The 20,451-nt window shown below is 36.8% G+C and overlaps 2 protein-coding genes across 3 annotated transcripts; one reads left to right on the forward strand and one right to left on the reverse strand.

Annotated features, from left to right (window-relative positions):
• The first annotated feature begins 2,246 nt into the window (after window positions 1-2,246).
• On the forward strand, window positions 2,247-3,178 carry LOC103710563 (putative glutathione S-transferase parC). Its single transcript, XM_008796339.3, has 2 exons — window positions 2,247-2,567; window positions 2,720-3,178. The coding sequence occupies exons 1-2, from the start codon at window positions 2,247-2,249 to the stop codon at window positions 3,062-3,064; spliced, it is 666 nt and encodes a 221-aa protein (XP_008794561.3). The 3' UTR covers window positions 3,065-3,178.
• A 4,570-nt stretch (window positions 3,179-7,748) lies between these two features.
• Window positions 7,749-11,551, reverse strand: LOC103710562 (small ribosomal subunit protein uS10z/uS10x). Of its 2 annotated transcripts, none has more exons than XM_008796336.5 (4): window positions 11,399-11,551; window positions 11,150-11,316; window positions 10,929-11,042; window positions 7,749-8,118 (listed from the first exon to the last, which is right to left on the reverse strand). In XM_008796336.5, the coding sequence occupies exons 2-4, from the start codon at window positions 11,274-11,276 to the stop codon at window positions 7,976-7,978; spliced, it is 384 nt and encodes a 127-aa protein (XP_008794558.1). In that variant the 5' UTR covers window positions 11,277-11,316; window positions 11,399-11,551; the 3' UTR covers window positions 7,749-7,975. The 2 variants fall into 2 exon arrangements, with proteins under 2 accessions (XP_008794558.1, XP_008794559.1); XM_008796337.5 differs by having other exon boundaries at window positions 11,150-11,319; window positions 11,399-11,504.
• Between the last annotated feature and the right edge of the window lie 8,900 nt (window positions 11,552-20,451).

Raw genomic sequence — 20,451 nt, forward strand, 5'->3', positions numbered from 1 at the left:
TTAAATTCTATTCATGGATTCAAATTCTTTCAAATATTCAATTTATCTTATCGATCCTGAGCTATGACCATATCATCCTATGACAGAGTCATAATACCGACTAATCTTCTTGCAATGAGTTGTGCATCATCTTGCAGCAAAGTCATTTAGGATCACTGGTCTACTGGCGGTATGTCATTAATTATCTTGGACACAATTTTTAGGATAATTCATATGCCAACATATTAGTCTCCATTGGCAGAGTCCTCAACATAGCCAGTCGAAATTCAAATAGTTTTTGATTTCATATTTCAGTTCTAAAATCTTGAGGGTCAAAATCAATCAATTAGGTCCATAATAAAATCATATATCATCATAATATTTTATAATAATATATTACATAATAAGATACTATCCATCAAATTTATGCATCATGAATAATACCACAATGTACCAAAAAAAATACCACTCAAAGTCATGATTATAATAATTTAATGATTGCTAATAAATTTTAAAAAAAATAAAATATTATTTATCTTGTGAATGCAATCCAGCTAACAGATCTAATTAATCTCAAAAAAAAATTTACAGCCTAATATCAAAAAATTATATTTTTTATTAAAATTTCATCATATTTAATTTTTTAACTAAAAATATTAAATTCTAACACTCTCACAAGGCTAACCAAGTGGGAATGCCCGACATCCGGTCGAAACGATCAAAGTGAAATTCATCAAATCATGCTATGACTAGAACACAAATAGTTCAACAAAGATAGAGGCAATCAAATCTAATAGTGTGTGACAGAAGCTAGGATGGGTGCTGACACACCGCTCAACGATCCTAGATCAGGACCTTTCACCTAGGTCGTTCCATAAATCACTAAGACTCGTATTTATAGGGTCCAATCAAAGTGGAGTTCATCATATCATACTTGCATTAGAATATAGAGATTTCAGTAGAGGTCAGGGTGACCAATTCTAACAATATCCAAGAAGGGCTAAGGTGGGGGCTGGCGTGCTACCCGCCAGCCATAAATTAGGGCCCTTCACCAGAGTGGATCCATAATCATGAAGAGAGGTGCCATGCTAGACCTAATATCTCTATAGAGAGAGTAGACAGACAGTCCAAGTAGAGAGAGAAAGTCCAATAGAGAGAGAATCAAAAGAGAGAGAAAATGGAGAAGAGAAAAAAAAAGAGAGAAGAAGCTTCTCTCTCCAACCAAGGAAGAGGAAGGGAAGAAGGTGGCTGCAAGTGGTGCCCGGGATCAGGCACCCACGACTGGCCAACAAGTGGCCAGCGGTCGGCAGTGACTGGCAGCCAATACTGCCTATGACTATAAAAAATAGGGGTTCTGACCCCCTTAACCCATGGAACAGAGGCATCCCGACGGTAGAAACTCCGGCCATGGCTTCCGTCCACTATGAGGAACTGGACGAAGGCCTCGGTGACAAGCGTCGTCAGCAAAACCAATTGAAAACAAGCGAAACATGGGTTTGTTTACCAAAATAGGGGAAATAGGGCATTGCTCTTTTCCCACCAAAAATTTAGCAATCACCGGCCGGAATCCCTGATCCATAAACTCGAAAAGAAGTGGAGAAATGATTAATCAAAGAATTTTGGCTCTCACCTGGCCTCCAGCAATACTTAGCCATGACAATAGTGCTAATAATGATTGATGATTGCGGAAGGAATTGGAGAAGAATTTGGTGATTAAACTTCGATTGGGGTTAGTTCTCCGGTGAGGGAGGATGGGGAGGATAGGAGGAGCTCTAAATAGAGCTTGGTTGCGACCGGAATTCGACTTGGAGTGGAATTCCATCCGACGAACTTAGGAGAAAGAAGACTCTCATCACAATGATTCTTTTCCTTCTTTCTCTGTAATCTGTAGTCTGGTGCACCTAGACTTGCAGTCTACTCCTAATGCAGGACTCATTTATGTCCATCGGGATTAATTCAGATGACGAGCTTATCTAACTTCTGGCTTCAAAAATTGCTTTTATACAAGTGCTTTACCTCAAGTAATTTTCTTTTTTCGCGAATATTTTACTCCAGACGATCAAAGACTCCCAACTTCCAAAGGGACAAGAAGATGCGTTCAATAACCTTTGGCTTGGGATGATTCCAAGGGGAACGGAACAGCAGGGCTTTGAAGTTGTCGTCCATGCATTGATCTTATCATTGGGTTGACAACGGCACATTTTCCTATAAAAGCATCGATCCATATTCCTGCACTCACCAACATAGAGAAGAAAAGAGATAGAAAGATGTCGAAGAAGGACGAGGTCGTAGTCCTGGACTTCTGGGTGAGCCCTTTTGCAATGAGGGTGAAGATAGCATTAGAGGAGAAAGGCATCAAGTTTGAGGCACGCGAAGAGGACTTGCTTGGAAACAAAAGTGAGCTACTACTGCAATCAAATCCAATCTACAAGAAGGTGCCCGTCTTGCTACACAATGGCAAGCCACTCTGCGAATCCCTGGTCATCCTCAACTACGTCGATGAGACGTGGCCTTCACCACCCTTACTTCCCACGAACCCTTATGAGCGATCGGTGGCCAAGTTTTGGGCAGACTTTGTGGACAAGAAGGTTAGCCTATAGTTTCTAATTTACAAGATTTACACTCTCATCAGTGGTGCTATACTATAACTTTTAGTCCTAGTTGACTAAAAATCAAATACTAATGGTTAAGAAACTACGTGCTAAGTTCCGGTCATATTAACTTTGGTCAAAATCTGCAGATATTTGAGGGGGGAAGCAAGATATGGAAAAGCAAAGGCGAGGCGTTAGAGGTGGCAAAGAAAGAGTTTGAAGAGTGTTTAAAGCTGTTGGAGGGAGCCCTTGGGGAGAAAGAATACTTTGCAGGGAACGGATTTGGGTTTATGGACATCGTCCTCATTCCTCACATCTCTTGGTTTTATGGCTATGAGCAATTCGGGGGCTTCAAGGTAGAGGAACAGTGCCCCAAACTCGGTGCCTGGATGAAGAGATGCTTGGGAAGGGAATCTGTTGCCAAAGTGCTTCCTGACCCGGCAAAGGTTCAAGAGTTCATCTGCAAGTTGAGGAAGATGCATGGGATTGAGTAGATAACCTGCCACGATAGTCTCATTTGTGTTCTGCTCGGTTGGTAGTGTTTCTTTTAATTTGCTTCCTCTCTTTCCTCCTTTTCTTCTCTCCTGCATGAGAAGAAAAGAGAATAAAAGGTGTACCATTTTCCTATAAATGATAATCTCATATGTCTTGCTTCCGTACTTTTTTTTATAAATTTTACGGCTGCAATTAGCTTTCTCCACGGGTTCTCTTTTCCAGATTCCACAACACCATCGTCTTCTCCGCTGACTACTGCTCACAAGGATTGCAAGCCCACAGAGTGCTGCTGTCAATTAGGGGAGGCTATTGTCCACCATTTGGTAGCACGAATTTTGTGAGAACTTATACGGGCATATGTTGTGTACATCAGCTATATATTAGATAGATTTTAGATATTTATATAGGATCAAAAAATTTGAACAACACCTTCTGATTAGCTTTTTTGGATGACACATTGCCTATATGGACTAGGGAATATGATAACATAGGCCTATTTTGGTTGTAGTAGTTATAATTAGATTTCAATAAATTTGGTATCTTAGCCTAGCGAGAATGCTAGAGTTAGCCTTTTGATTTTGGTTGTGATACTTGTGATTGGACTTCAATTAATTTAGTCTTTTAACCTGGTGAGAACATTAGGACTAGCTTTTTCGGGTGAAGTTGTGGGTCGTGACAAAGCCTAAAGTGATGAAAGGTGTCACAGAGCCTTGCGCATGGCATTGAATATAAGGTCATGGGAATCCAACTTTCTAAGGACTTATGCGGATAAACAAAAGTTTGTTTTCTAAAATCCCATTTACCCTTTCCTGGCTTAATTATTCTAAATTCCCGTTAAAATATTTAATTAATCCTTCCTCCCACTACAATTGATTCGTATAGCCGGGCTGGGATCTCGGCCATTGCTTGATAACTTGAGAGCATCAAAGTGGATGAGTTCCACAAGGTTAAAACAAAGCAGGAAAGCAAGAGGTTTGATAGAACAAGGAATCATGGCGGGGAGCTAATTAGGACTCTCAGGAAGAAGTCAAGGTTTTCTGAGGTTTATAACCGGTTGATACATCAAATACCAATTTCATCATCTAAAGCAAGGGCCAAAATCAAGTGTTCATAAAAAAATGCCATAAATAAAAACATGGCTGAAGTAAAATTCTATCTTATTTACTCTCCCTTGGTAAAACAGATGGTAGCACTTGCCATATGATAGTAATATCATCTATTACTAATGGAATATCTACATTTACCCTTATAATGTCCATTCATCTCTATTATTATAACAGAAACCTCGCCAAGGCTTTGTTGGAATTTCGGCGCAAATATTTAGTCCACCGACAAAATCTATATAATATAATATAAAAATTAGTCTTTCCAATAGGAGTTGCATATTATGTTGCTATGTGTACATAGGGGTATCAGATAATGTTGCCAAGTATACCTGGCTTAACCTCAAACAATACTAATTTAAGTATAAATAAAAAGTACTCATAATCACAAACAGTTTGGAAAAAGTTAAGAGAATATAGGGATGATATAGGATCTTCATAAGTTTATTACCACGACACTCAACCTAAAACAATGCTCATTTAAGGGTTATAGAAGGTACTCAGGATCACGAAGAATTAGGAAAGAGGTCAGAGAATGTAACCACATTCAAAGCCTTTGAAAATCAATTTCAATCATACACTGCCACACCAGCAAGTAGATAGGAGTGTGTATAAGCTATGCATGAGTATATTAGCAATTAAACGTGTACGAGAATAATCATCAATCATTAATATACAATGCTCATTGTAGGGTTAATAAAAGGTACTCAGGACCATGAAGAGTTACGAAAGAGTTAAAAGAGAACATAGGGATTATATACGATCTTCATAAGTTTACCCCCCTGACACTCAACTTCAAACAATGCTCATTTAAGGGTTAATACAAGGTACTCAGGACCATGAAGAGTCAGGAAAGAGGTGCATATAGCCTGTGCATGAGCACATTAGTGAGTCGAGGCGTACATACCAAATCCTATGCATTTGTGCAAGTCTACAGCTAGTTAAGATTAAAAGCCCAATCAGAACTTCAAACATGTGCAGGTTATGAATGACAATTGGCGCAGCCTGCCATCTTATTCTTCCTTGTGACTACATGCCATCCTTTACCCTAAAGGCAACTCCATCCCCTCTCCTCCAATCTCAACTTTTATTACAGCTTAGAATCATGCACAATCTCACTTATTATACTATATATGATATTGAATATCACAGCTACCACATATTGCATGCACAATCTTGGTATATCAACTTATATCAATCTCCAAAAATCATGGGATCTAATTATCATATTCAAATTTAGTATTTATACCAAATTATAGGATTTTGCTATAGTATTATACTATATCTGGTCCCTAGTATCTTTCCTATAATTATAGAATTTTATTATTGTATTCTACTATATCTGGGGGCTTAACTTGTACATAAAGCACACCAGTGTTATGAATAGTATAAGCAATTCAAATCATATTTTTAATACAAATTTCTCATAATATTAGAATGGATTTTTTCTTGATCGATCAACCCCTTTTTCTTGTTCTCCTATCATATTTCTAATACAAATTTCTCATGCTATCAAAGTGGATTTTTTTCTTGATCAATCAATCCCTCTTTCTTGTTCTCCTATCATCCTCCCGATGTTTGTTTTCTTTGGCCCTCTATTCTCCATTTGATAATCATGGCTACTTCTACAGTTCTACTGTTATTTCTAATCCTAGTGCTGATATAACACCACCGTTCTTTCTCCACCACTCAAATAACCCAGGCATGGTCCTAGTCTTTTAAGTCCTCACTGGTGACAATTATCCTCTATGGAGGTATGCCATGAAGACTACTTTCTTAGCCAAGAATAAAATTAGTTTTATTGATGGCTCGCTTGAGAAGCCTGACAAAAGTTCAGCAATACTATATGCATGGTAATGTTGCAACACCATGGTGCTTTTCTAGATTTGGAATACAATGTAAAAAGATCTGTGAGCAGCATAGTCTATTTTGAAACTTCAAAAGAAGCATGGAAAGATCTGGAGGAACACTTTTCTTATAATAAGGCTGCCCAAATTTATCATATCAGGCGAGATATCTTAATGCATTTTTAAGATCAATCTTCTGTTGCTTCTTATTTTACCATACTTAAAACATACCATGATGAAATCAATGATCTATGTCCACTTTCTACTTACACCTATGGTACAATGAACGAGTTGAACTAGATCTCTCAAGATAAAAAGGTTTTTCAATTTCTTATGCGGTTCAATGACTCCTTTTCCATCGTTCAGAACCAAATACTCACCATGAAGACACTACCTACATTAAGTAAAAATTTCTCTTATTTTGTAAAAGGAGAAACAAAAAATACCCCAAGTCAAATTGATGTGATCTCTTAAAGGCATGAAGTTTTAATAAACATAATTCTAGTCACTTCGGTAACCAATGAAGAGGTCGTGGTTGTAGAGGTCGTGGCGTTCATGGCAATACAAAATGATCACGCTATGATTACTGCAATAATCTTGATCACACGTGATATTTGTTACAAATTATATGGCTGCCCGAACCATCGTGGAGAAACTAAAACTCCTACTCATGCTGCAAATCATGTTGCTAATGGTGAAAATCTTCTTGGCCCATCTATTATGCCCCAACGCATGCTAAAGTTGTATGTCCAATTGCTATCCATATTAAATATTGACAAAACCACCACTTTCATCAACATGACATATATTCTTTCCAACTCACTAACATATGACATGGGTAATTGATACAAGTGCTTCTAACCACATGGTCTCCGACTCTAATAATTTTTTTATTACTTGAATCTTTATCAACTCATCAATCCATTAAACTACCTATTGAAGATACAGTTCAAATAGCACAAAAAACTATTAAAATATTTCCTTTTCTTGAGTTAAAAAATATTCTTTGCATATTCACTTTTAATTTAAATTTATCATCCATTAGTAAGGTTACTAAAACATATAATTGTGTTGCCACATTTTTTTTCCTAACTTCTGTATTTTGTAAAACGAGAAAATTGATTGATCTACGTAAAAAAAAAGTCCAGTTTCTCCTACTTCTATAGCTTGTCCTAGATTCAATTAGTTCAATAACAATAACTAAACTACCATATTATGGTTGAAATTTTTTAGTGGAAATAGGATGGAGCTTAGTACAGGCGTTTTTTTATCCTTTCTCCCTGGGAAGTCTTGTAGCGTCGTCCACAAGAACAATATTTGAGTACACATACCTTTTAGGTATAACATAAACATGAATTGTCCCATTCTCCTGAAATACCGAGAGATATAGATGTATCCAAACAAGCCCTAAAAGGGCTATCGCATTCCTACCCGATTATTCATCAAGCAGACCCAAATTGAATCAGTAATCGATTGCAGATATCTGGAATGAGATAAGATGCAATGCTAATACTGAAAACAGATTCCTGCAAAGGTACAAACTGATGTTTTAGCAAAATTCTCATATTAAACAGAAACAAGGATTAAGATTTCCTAAGGAAAATGTAATTAAAAAGAGTGTAAAGCCCTAAAAGGGTCAATTGCATTCCTATCCAATTATTAATCAAGCAGACCCAATAACTCAGTTCAATCACCACTAAATTGAATCAGTAATCAATTGCAAACATTAGGAATGAGATAAAGATGCAATGGAAATACTGAAAACAGATTCCTCCACGGGCACAAACTGATGTTTTAGCAAAATTCTCATATTAAAAAGAAACAAGGATCAAGTTTTCCTAAGGAAGATATAATGAAAAAGAGTGCCATTATCTTTAGACTAAATGCTTCTTGTGCTCATTCCAGATGGCAGACAAAACACTCCAACTACCTATATAATTGCATCAAAGTTTTGGCTGAATCATGGATCAGCAATTGTCACTTCAACCTCCACACCAGGCTCAATGGTGATTGAGGTGATCTGCTTCACCACTTCAGGTGAGCTAATAAGATCAATCACCCTCTTGTGTACGCGAAGCTCAAACCGATCCCATGTGTTGGTTCCTGGAAAAAATAAGACAACCATTATAAGCCCGAGGATTCATTAGCAAATTGCATGGTAGCTTGCATCTTTATCAGGTTTTTTTACAATTGTGATTATAGGAAACCGATATCCTAAAATCGGGTTCTCCAGCAATAGAGACAATACTAAACGACCTTTGCGTCCAACTATCCCCCCTTGGGAAAAAAAAGGGTCTTGGTGTCCATGTCATGTATTTGCTCATTTCTTAAGGAGTAAAAAAAATACCTCATTCTCCATTAAACAATAAAAACAACCAGGATGAAAATACCAAAAGAACCAAGGTACCAACTTATCTTGCTCGCAAATGAAAGAGAAAAATATTACAATAAAAAAGAAAACGGCTCTCTACCATTTTTAGGACCAAGTTAAGATATTGAGGGATTACATAATTGCAGCTAGTTTAAGAGTGGTTGAGAGAAAATTCACAGAGCAGAAACTCTATGGTTAATACTAATAGTTATTATAACTTTAATTCCGAACAAAATGAAAATTTATGTTAAATAAGAAAAATGAAAAACAAGAAGGCATAACAATGAAAATGAGAGAGAGAGAGAGAGAGAGCAGAACTATACGGTTCTGCAATGATAATTGAATGGTGAAAAACAAAAGATATTATTTCCTTGAATCTAATAAATATATATTTATCCTTGTGATATTTGTTTTAACAGTTTTTGACAAGTACCGTAGATAAATAATCAATATGTAATTTCAATTGAGTTAAATATACACATCTTCCCAATGTTAAGTTCCCCAATGTTAAGTTCCTTCTCAAGAGTAGAATGTTCTCCATGGACTCCGAACCTTAATCCCATCTATAAAGTTCCTCTGGTAAGAATTAGGTTTTCTCCCAACAGTACAAAATTTAAACCTTGCTCTACACACAAACCTCCTCCTCAATTCAGAGTGTAATATCTTACAACTTGCATTGAGTTACTCCCAGCTTAGTTGATAGTTATTTGTTTAGGCATTTAAGATTATACAGTTGCATGGACTCTGAACCTTAATTCCATTTATCAAGTTCCTCTGGTAAGAATTAGATTTTCTCCCAACAGTGCAAAATTTAAACCTTGCTTTACACACAAACCTCCTCAATTCAGAATGTAATATCTTACAACTTGCATTAAGCTACTCTCAGCTTAGTTGATAGTTATCTGTTTAGGCTTTTAAGATTATACAGTTGCATGGAGAAAGCATGTTTTGCACATTGCAACAAACAGACATATGATGGAAATCACAATAATGAAAGATTGCTTAGCACCAACATTACAATAGGTCAAAATTTGAGAAAAATTCTAGATTTTTGTTTAGCAGAAATTGCAAAATTGCAATCATGATAGACAAGTAGTAAATTGAAAAAGAAGAAAGCTTGGAAGCATCTGGAAGCAAGATTTGGAAAAAAAACAGAACTATTGAGGCAGACTTGTTGGTCCAATTGGACTAAATCTAGTAAGTTGTTTTCTAAAATCTTACAGAAAGCTTTATCTAGATCAATATACATGCATATCATTTATTTATTCTTCCATAGAAATCAGGTCCTCGCTAAAAAGTACTTTCCTGAACAATTCAACAACTGCCTTTGAAATTCAAACATAATGCATTTCCCAAACTATAATTTATAATTTTTAAGGACTTGCAGGTTGCAAAGCATAACTACTTTGGCATTGGTGCTCATTATTTTTAGAAATTGCTTGAATAATACGAAAACATGGAAAGTTTCTTAAATTTTGAGGCACATATATCAAGTACCTAGCTTTCTAAAAACTGTATGATATCAAAATTGTTTCTGAAGCTGCTTGTTTCATAAGAAACAAAATGCATTGTTATCTTAGCAATACCATGTAGTATGAATCCCACAGCTTCAGGGCATACCATCAGGCAACGGCGATATGCTTTGTCCAATTAGTGCATTGAACAACATTTTCATATACCACTCATGTGAAACCAGTAATATAGAAGAGTACAAACAATAATATCACAACAGTTTATGCTGCATGTTTGCTATTTTTAATATCCTAATTTACTTGCTTTTAAACATAGCTATATAAATTTAACTTGAATACAAAAACAAGGGGGCTAGAACATGAATCAAAAGGAAGCTCCCAAATGATAACTCATGCAGAGTCAACATGTTAAAGTAAAAAAAAAATAGCAGCAAGAATAATTCCCTTTCCGAGAACAAGTTCTTTGCTATAAAAAGTTTTTGATCCATAATCTCATGTTTACAGACAACAATTGTACTTAATTGCTGTTCATTCTGATTGTTTCAAGAAAAGAAAAATATTACTTGCACGAAAGATATTTTGGTCTTACTTGCATTGGATCATCAAAGAACCCTCTAGTGCATGTGCATCCCACTATGTACACTTTGCTTTAACCTATCTGGAAGCATCCACTCTATTTGATTCAACATCCAAATAATGTTTTGTTACTATCAACTACTTTCTATTGCATTTCCAAGTTGAGATTTACCATCATATTTTTATGCATAGTCCAGCATGTACTTAGTCCAGTTTGGTTAGCAAAATCTATCTAAAGTTTGGATCCCTCATTTGCTCTGCATGGTCTGCAAGGTCAAGGGGAACATGATAAAGAATCATTCCAGTATCCAATACCATTCCAAGTTCAAGGGTCCCAGTTATTTCAGAAGCTCAATACATGGACTCCAACATGATATAAAATTAATTCTTTAACATAGATCCAACCAATAATAACAATAACAATAACAACAGCAATTCCCTAGTTCGTGTAAAGAGAGAGAGAGAGAGGGCGATTCGTTCGGATTGGGTGATACCTTCGCCACAAGGGGACTTGCGGGTGGTGATGTGCAGGACCTTAGTGGGCATCCTCACCGGTCCCTTGACCTTCAGCCTCTTGTCCTTGGCTCCCCTCACCAGATCCGAACAAACTGGACCGGTACTCATTTGATTTTATAAGAAAAGATCAGAACGAACAAAAGAACTAAAGACCCGCAAACGAGAAGGAAGAGAGGGATATATCTATCTATATGTATACCTTTCTCGAGATTCTTGACGTTCTTCGAGGAGAGGGTGATCCGGATGCGGTGGAGCTGCTCCTGGGACTCCTCCATCCCCAGCTTCCCGGCCGCCTTCATCGGAGGTGGAGCATACGCCGCCGCCATGCCTCTTTTCCCTTCACCAACACCACCAACTACGACGATTCTGCTACAATCCAAGGATCTGATGAGCAACGAAGAGATGATAGATAGATAAAGAAGATAAACCCTAACCCTAACCCGCTAACCTGATACTTGCCGAGGGTTTCAAAGCGCGGCGCCGCTGCAGCTCCTCTCTGGGGATCGATATGCGGGGTGGGATTAGGGTTTTATTCGGTTGGTAGAGTCGCGATGAGTGGACCCCACAGCATCATGCGCTTTCCAGATGAGGAGGAGATCTGATGATTCTGATCCAAGGGCTAACCGGACCTCAACCATCTCAATTGAGCCAAATGGGTAGTGGTCGTATCAAGATTACTATTGTTTTTCCAATTTAGAAATTAGAAAATCGAGATAGGTTTATATAATTATAGAATATATATTGTGCATATATATATATATATATATATATATATATATATATATATATATATATATATATATATATATATATATATATATATATATATATGCATACGAATATACGGATATATATATATATATATGTATGTACGTACGTACATATATATATATATGTACGTATGCATATATATGTACATACGTGTGTGTACATATATATATATATATATATATATATATATATATATATATATATGTATGTATGTATATGTATGTATGTACGTACGTACATATATATATATATGTATGTATGCATATATATATGTACATACGTGTGTGTATATATATGTGTACACGTACGTATGTGTGTATATATATGTACACCTACGTATGTGTGTGTATGTACACGTACGTACATATATATGTACACGTACGTGTATATATGTATACGTACGTGTGTGTGTACACATGTGCATATATATATATATATATATATATATATATATATGATAAATAATCAAATTTACAACATTTTGCATGCTTTAGAAACAAAATTTCAAATGTTTTCCATACTGTTTTTGCATTAATAGCAGGCTTTAAATACTAAGAGTTTTTGCATTAATAACATGCTTTAAATCACATAGACTTGCATTTTAAACTACTCTCTAATTGTAGCATAAATAGAAATGAACATGTTATCTAATTTTTCAGAAAACTTATGAGAAAGTTATATGTAATGTTGGAATATTTTGAAGTCATTGATATTTTTAATTACTTCAAAATAGTTATCATAAAGAATAACATAATGCATTTTTTTTTAATTTTCCACTGGAAAAGTTTTGGTTTTTATAAAAGTAGTTAATTATTTAAATATCACGGCATACTTATTCAATTTAAGCACATGAATGAATTTTAGATAAGTATATTGAATCATCGCACAGCATTAGTGTAGTGGCTAGGAAGCCATGAAGCAAATGATAAGTCAGGTGTCAGAATCGAGCTGCTATCTAGTTTAGATCTGGTTTAATACAGATATCTGGATCAAGAAAAAATATCCTAATACCTGGATCCAAATCCAAATGATAGTTTAACTAAGAGTTTGATACGCCCGGGTTTTTTTTTTTTTTTGGCTGAAAACGGATTTTCATACAATACGTGTACGAATACACCCAATAAAGTCAAAAAACACTAACTCGCGGAGAGCCAGTGGCAGCTCCCCTTCCCCCACCCAACAGGTATACCCTGAATGATGAGCTGCGAAGGCAGCCACCTAGTCGGCTGCCTCATTAGCTTCTCGGAATACATGTTTGGCCTGAATGGCTGTCCCAACCCCACACATCATCCCTATATCCCGAACCAAGGGGTGGTCTGTGCCCTCACCCCTCAGCCCCGCCTGGATCCAACTGATAACTGTGGCCGAGTCGCCCTCCAAGACAATCGAGCCAGCCTGCAATATCTGCCTCGCATATCGGAGACCCGCCCAGGCAGCTCGTAACTCTGCCCCGGGAACCGATGTACCGAACAACTGACAGCCACCTGCTGCCACCACTCTGGAGTGCGGGTCTCGTATCACAAAGCCCGCACCACCTCGCGCGCCTCGATCCAGAACTGATCCGTCGAAGTTGACCTTGAGAAAGCTCGGGGGTGGGGGCTCCCAGGTGAAGAACACCGTCTGAGGAGCTGCCGGAGCAAAGAGGGAACCCCAGGTGTCCTGAGCTATCATAGGTCCAACTGAGAAAGGTCTGATCTCCAAAGCCTGAACTCGCGCGAACTCCGCAACAAACCTCGGTGACACTCTGCGCTCCGCGAGGGTACGAGCGTTCCTTGCCAGCCAGATCTGGTATGCTGTGCAGGTCACTCGAATAGCCTCCTAACATGTCCGAGGGCGAGCCAACCACTGCTGCATCATCTGTAAAAACTGAGGCCTCCCACACCAGACCCCCTGCGGGAACCCTGCCCACAGCCATGCCGACCTCGCCCACGTGCACTGGAAGAGCACGTGGTCGACCGACTCCTCAACACTGCATGTCCCACACTCCGCTGGTATCCCCCAGCCTCTCCTGCTCAGCACTGCTCTCGGTACGCCCGGTTTCAGCCCTAGGAACTAGTAACATGAAACACTTAGGACATATTCCTTGGCAACCTATTTTAAATCTTCTTGCCCCTAAATCTTTTGGCACAATCCAATTTGAAGTGGAAAGTCTCCAACTCCAACTGAATGTAATTAAACCGCAACTGAATGTAACTAAACCGAATCTAACCTATTCCAAGATGTAGTTGGACAGAAAAGTGTATGATTTGTCCTGCATCAGGGTGGGTTTGGCTCTGTGCTTTAATAATCTCCTTAGGCTTGTGTTATTTCATAACTTTACCTAACTTGCCCACATTTGCATCTCATCTAATTAAGAGCGAGTCCGTTGGGAGAATGGAGAATTGAAGCTTTAAGAAATATAAAGTTATTGCTCCAAAAAAAAAAAGGTTTTTTTTTGTCAAGGAAGGGGACTGTAGAAGCAAGAGTATAAGAGATACCTAGACATGTATAATCCCACATAGAAAATTTTGGCCATTAAAAATCCAGTTAAGTCAGCAAAAAAAAAAAATGGTGATTCTACAACACTCAGCTGGTCCATCACGGCCTCTCAATGACTACTATTATTTATTCTTAAAATTGTACTTAGCATCCAAAAAGTTAAAAATGCTTTGAAGATGTCAAAATTTCCAAGTAAAAGTTTGACCCATAAGAACTATAAATCCGAGAGATTTAGCAACACAACAAACGAGAACAAAAAGGAGAATAAATGCGAGGAAGCCTTCACAATGTTCTTGTCGTGTCCATTTTGAGATCATGCTTTTTGTCAATTCCTTAATCTGTACATGTAAGAGAATAAAGAGTTGAAAGTTTAAATAAATATCATTATATTGATGCAGAGAATATAATAATTGTATCTAAAGAATACTAAAAGCCTGGATAATATTTCCATTTTTAATTTCTTACAACATCTCATGTCGCTCCAAATGTTTTTTTAAACATGTCATCACATATTAAAAAGAAGTGGGCCGACCTAGCTGCAGCAGTCTTAAATACTCATATGCTCATTGCACCAAAGAAAGGAAAAAAAAAACATGCCCAAATATGATAGCCTAGTGAAGCACTTTAACAGCACCTGTATGAGCCCTAATAACACTTCAGGGCGCCTTGAGCGATTCATAAAGCAGCCAATGGGAAGAGACACAGCTATGCACACTTTTTCTAATTACAAAAGGAGCCCCAACTAAATAAACGGGATAGTTTCCACTGGCCACAATACTTATGGTTATGTTCATGGCAAAAGACAAGAGCTTAGGATTTTCTGAAGGGATGAATGGAAAAGAAAAGCAGCATGCTAGATTAAAGTTGGTGTTTCTCATTACAGGGCCCTTCATTGCCCACCTAACCAAATTAAATGTTTCATACGACCATGGTTGCCCATTTAGAAGATTAAGAAAGAGCACATCATCCTGACTTCAATACCATAAACATGGCTGGTTGCTGAAATTATCAATACATGCTAGTAATGGATGGTCAGAAAGATCATTGATCCAACATCCCTGTAGGTCATTGTCCACATTATTTCACTGAAATGGTAGAATAACAATGCTTCAGGAACCTCCATAAGTATTTGTTTTCATACCACATTAGTATGGTGACTCCGCCAATCTTCTTACAAATCATTTGCTCCACCTTCAGCAGGGTGGGATCCTAATGCATCATTCTGGCCTTTTTAAAGTCCAAGAAAATAAGAATGAACAAATATTGATCCTAAAGCAACAAAGTACAAGCATACTAATGTTTCTTCATTCATGCTATCCCTCTGAATTATTACAATTTCTTTATTCTCATTTTATTCTCTGAGTTAACCATTTCTTTACAATTTTTCATAATAAAAGTCCATCTATTAAGTTTGAGTTTTCATCAAAATCAGGCATTGCTATACTACCCTAATCTTTTTGACCAATTCAAGGTCTGTACTGAAGAAACTCAAATACTGACTAAACTTTCATGCTTGAACAATGAAGAATCATTAGCAAACAAATTAATAAATACTTAATTGGAGCAGGGTGATAGGAAAATCAAGTTTCCATTCAATTCCATCCGGAGCAAAGATGTTTTACTTGTCAACCATGTAAAATTATAGTCTATTCTCTGGTCTTATCATCTAAGTGTAAAAGAAGATTCCTCTTGCCAACCATGTACAGTATCCACATTCCACAAGCTAGTGAAATTTATAATCCTTACCTAAGAACATAAGTTTTCCCATCTACATGTCAAGCCTCCGCATCTTCCACAAAAGCATTCAGTTAATTTAGAGGGATGACAACAAATAAAAAAGACACTGTAAACAGTCTCTGCCTGAAACATAGTCGTTACAAGTCATTCCACGACTCACTTCAAATGAAACTTCAAATGCAAATAGCTGACAAATAACTTCACTGACAGATCCTTAAGGACATACCAGACACCATAACAACTGGCAATTATTATGATCAAAAGCTTCTGAAAAAGGCATCACTACTTGATTTTTGACAATCATCAACTGATCTTGCTCTTCGAAACAGTGATAAAATAACACAGGCTGCTAAAAGCTAAATCTCTGAAAAAGCTACAAGATCTGCTATCAACCCCAAAATAGAAACCACAGAACATTAATAAAGGCACACATCTTTCACCACGAATTAAAGTAACTTAGATATGGATCAAAGTGATAGGAAGTACAGAAGTACAATGGAGAGAAGAATAGGAGCTACTCTTTCTTACTCATTATCAACTGCTCAAAGACTGCACCTAAGACAGTATATAGCTGGACGCAAAACGCATATTTGTATGGATACCAAAAATACAAAAGAATTTGGTCTACAAGTAACACATCTTTAGGTTTTAACTGGCCTCTCCATTTTCATAATCAAGATACCTTCAGTATCAGCCTTTTTTTTTTCTTTGGCAAAGGCATATTTATTATTTTAATCATGTAAAAATATGAGGAAACCCCAGAGAAACCTTCAGCAAGGGAATGAATAAAGCTAAAACCCAAAGAAAGAAGAAAAGAACAAAGCAAAAATGATTCCCAAATGATACCCAAGGGAGCACATGGTACAGTTGTGCACTGAGCAAGAACATTTCAATGTCAATCATGATCATCATAATAAGATCACTGACCATCAAACTAATACCCATTGTGATGATTTATAACCACTTATCCAAACATCTGCACTGCTGTAATACATTATAGAACCTTGCATACTCAGATTCTAAAAGCATTAACTTTACCATGTTTGAGATGAAAATCAATGTAAAAAGCTGATCCATAAATGAAACTTAAAATTTTGAACAACTTAGGTTTGACTTGTGACAATCATTTAACTCATCTATGAACATGGAGGCAAGAATTCACAGCCTTAAAATATCTCACTCAAGCATTCCCTGTGGTTATCTGATAAATAAGAGATACTATCTTCAAAGTCCAAGTGAACGTAAAGCATATTTGTGAATTATTGAATTTCTGTGTTAAACAAAACATTAAAGGTAACTTCTCAAATGTCTAAATTGAGAGAATGAAGAGAGACAGGATAGAAGAGATTGTTTCAATCAGGAAGAAGCCCCTGGGTCTCAATACTTTTAAAAAGTAATGTCTGGCATCCCTTTTTCTTTTTCAGATCAGATGACCCAAGGTTCCCTGATTGAAATAATTCCTCTCTCTGCACCTACAAACACTTTCTCACGTCTAGCCTCGCAAGGATATCTAATAGACAAGCCGTACAGGCATCCAATGAACCTTAGGTAATGGGTAACCATCAGGAAACAGAATTCAACTCAAGGCTCCTCCATGAATTGCATGGTTGTACGAGACAGCTATTACCAATTAATGCAAATAAAATATAGTTTCAGTACTTTTTTTTCTTGGGCATGCCAAATAATTGAGCTGGCAAAGGATACAGTAAATTGAATAATTTTGAGACATTAAATAAAAGAATCTAACAAAGAAAAGAAAAATGAAATCATAGATTCTGTGGCCCATCGACAAAAAGGCAATCAACAAATTGGCAGATAATATCTCGTACTCATAATATGCATGACACTAAAGGATTTTGCTCAGAGATCCACTATATAAAACTTAGTCGCTAGAATCTTCTATCTAGGATAATAAACCTGCTTCAGAATCTTCTTGAAATCTCAAACCTGCACTTGCTTCCTAAGCACTTCCTTAAAGTGTTTCTAAAATATCCACCTCTCCCAGCCTGCACCACCTCTTGATTTTAGCAACTAACATACAAATCCAGGTCCCTATAGCTTGGTATAGCAAATAAGAGATGGTGTACGAAAAAATAGGTGAAACAACTGACTTCATGCCAATTCGGTCTCAAAAGCACAAGGGACTCCTTTCATGAGATTGCCATATGACCCATGTCAGCATGGGCTTATGAAGAAGCATGTGTCGTTCAAGGATTTCACTTCTTGAACATAGATGGAAAATATAGAATCATGCAGTTACATACATAGTATCCATGAATCAAGATCCTTTTCCGTAATAGAAAGTAAAAGAAACAGGCTTGGCCACAGTGCCTCTACAGAGTCATTTCTTGTGATATTTAGATGTAAAATTTTAAAAGAAAGTTCTAATTTCATTTGGTAAAACATGACTCAAATGTGATTAACATCGTCTCAACTTTTAATGAAACCAAAACCTTTATCCTTTCTCTTTATCATTTTCCTTTTTCCATTCAACCCAAAAAACTAGATCATATATCTATGCAAATCTTATCCTAGAACTGCTTCATAGTAGCTGGTACCAAGCAAGTTGATTGGACACCAAAAAAGACTTGTTTTACAGCATTTGGGAAGAAGATGAAAGATGCCATATTTAATTTCATGGAGAAGAAGATGGACAATACCATCCAAAGAATTTTATTTATGTTGGCAATTTTATAAAGGAAACAATATGACCCTTTGGAAGTTCTAGTGAAGCCTTGAAAATTAGAGATTCCAATATATTTAATCACTAAAAATTCTCATGATTCCTGAAAAAATAAGAGCAGCACCAACATCCCTCAGAGAAGGATGAGAAGACGAATGAAAATCATTCATCATATGAGATGATCATTTAAGTAGCTAATGAATGCCTATGTCATGTGTTTATTTTACAACTATTGAACTTCAAACATCTAAACTATGATAGACCCATTATCCTGCTTCATTAAATGTCCAATCAAACCCAAACAACATTAGAATGAGCTCACAGGAGACCAAGATCCAATGATTCAATTGCTCACGAGCTCAATAAATTCTTCATCATTGAATCACAAGGATTCAGCATTGAAGCATAAATTTATGTTCATCAGCATGATGCAAGGGTCATATCACGCCCATGTTAGTTACAAGATCATCTGATGCATGCCATGCTCACCACGTGCCCAAGGAGCAGAACAAAGAAAATTGGGTTTGTGTTAGTCTATGGATGCCTGCTGATATGAGTGGCAAACTGGTGATCTTGAGACAAATCCACATGGCAAAACTGAATTGGTGTCACCTATCATTTCCTGTTGCACAAACAAATCATTATGTTCAATCAAGACAATCTGATTTGGATACAATTCCTTTACTTTGATCCTATAAGAACCCTAGAGATCTTTCTTCTCGGACTTGACCTCCTTCGCCGACTAGATTCATGAACTTGCATTATAATATCATTTTCTTACCTATAGTTCAACATCGATTCAACACTAAACCCTCACTAAAATCCCCAAAATGTCTATGTTAATCTTCCCAAGTTTTCATACCCATTCTCTAAATCCTAACGCAGACTTAAAAAGCTTCTCTGTTTCATTTGAATCACAAAATTTCTCACTTCTCATTCTCTGATAGCGGACAGAAATGGTTAAAAGTTAAAACCTACAGGATATCATAGCTCTTAGATATCATACCTCTTAGGATCTATCACCGTATGCACATAAAAATTCCTATTGATCCTGCATCACTACAATGCCTAGAAAACTTAAGGATGCCTCTTACTAGTGTCCTGAAGATAGGTAATCTTTACCACAAAACAACAGTTTCAATATCAGAAAGTCATTAATTTCTTGGATTGAAATTAAGCAAAAACCAAAAATCTGAAATATGATGTAAAAATGTAAAATCTGCAATGAATATCCTCGAATCCAGACAATCAGTGCCCAAGAGAGAACCTAGAGCCTCACAATCATTAATCTAATGCTGACAACCAACAAAACAGATATTAGGCTAAGTTTTGAGATAGAGAAGAAATTCAAATTTAATTCGAAATCTGAATTATCTTTATTCCTCTCTTGTCCTAGACCTTGTATCTAAAGCAATACATTGAATATATCATAGGTTTCTCCCATATCCTGTGGCAACCATGCCTGATGCTTCCATAACCAAATCGACAGTACAAAAGTAAAACATTAGCAAATGCTAATAACTTGTACTAAATTACAAGATGGTGACCTCCAAGAAAATTGAAAAGACAAAAATGTGGTCTCAAAGATAAAACAGATCTGCATTATCCTTCATGTTTAGCTAGGCTTGGCCCTTTGGGGTGCACTTCCTTTAGGAATGACATGTTAGGCACTTGGATACAGCAACCCAACATGGAAGGAAATTCTAATCGGAATATCCTACTTAAGTATCTCAGTTTGGACCTTTGGTGCACTCTGGCAGTGTTACTGCTTTTAACTATAAAGGTCTACGCTTAGGGGATTTAAAAGTGCCTGAACTTTTGGGATTTAGTCA

Source organism: Phoenix dactylifera, chromosome 3, assembly GCF_051530095.1.
Source record: "Phoenix dactylifera cultivar Ajwa chromosome 3, Ajwa_hap1_PhDact_Kaust_v1.1, whole genome shotgun sequence".
Taxonomy (NCBI): domain Eukaryota; kingdom Viridiplantae; phylum Streptophyta; class Magnoliopsida; order Arecales; family Arecaceae; genus Phoenix; species Phoenix dactylifera.

Bases quoted from the DNA above. Each gene is read 5' to 3' on its own strand.
- LOC103710563 (XM_008796339.3), top strand. From the start codon at position 2,247: ATGTCGAAGAAGGACGAGGTCGTAGTCCTGGACTTCTGGGTGAGCCCT. The intron at 2,568-2,719 runs GTTAGCCTATAG...CAAAATCTGCAG, and splicing joins CAGACTTTGTGGACAAGAAG to ATATTTGAGGGGGGAAGCAA.
- LOC103710562 (XM_008796336.5), bottom strand. From the start codon at position 11,276: ATGGCGGCGGCGTATGCTCCACCTCCGATGAAGGCGGCCGGGAAGCTG. The intron at 11,043-11,149 runs GTATACATATAG...GTACCGGTCCAG, and splicing joins CGTCAAGAATCTCGAGAAAG to TTTGTTCGGATCTGGTGAGG. The intron at 8,119-10,928 runs GTATCACCCAAT...TATTTTTTCCAG, and splicing joins CAAGTCCCCTTGTGGCGAAG to GAACCAACACATGGGATCGG.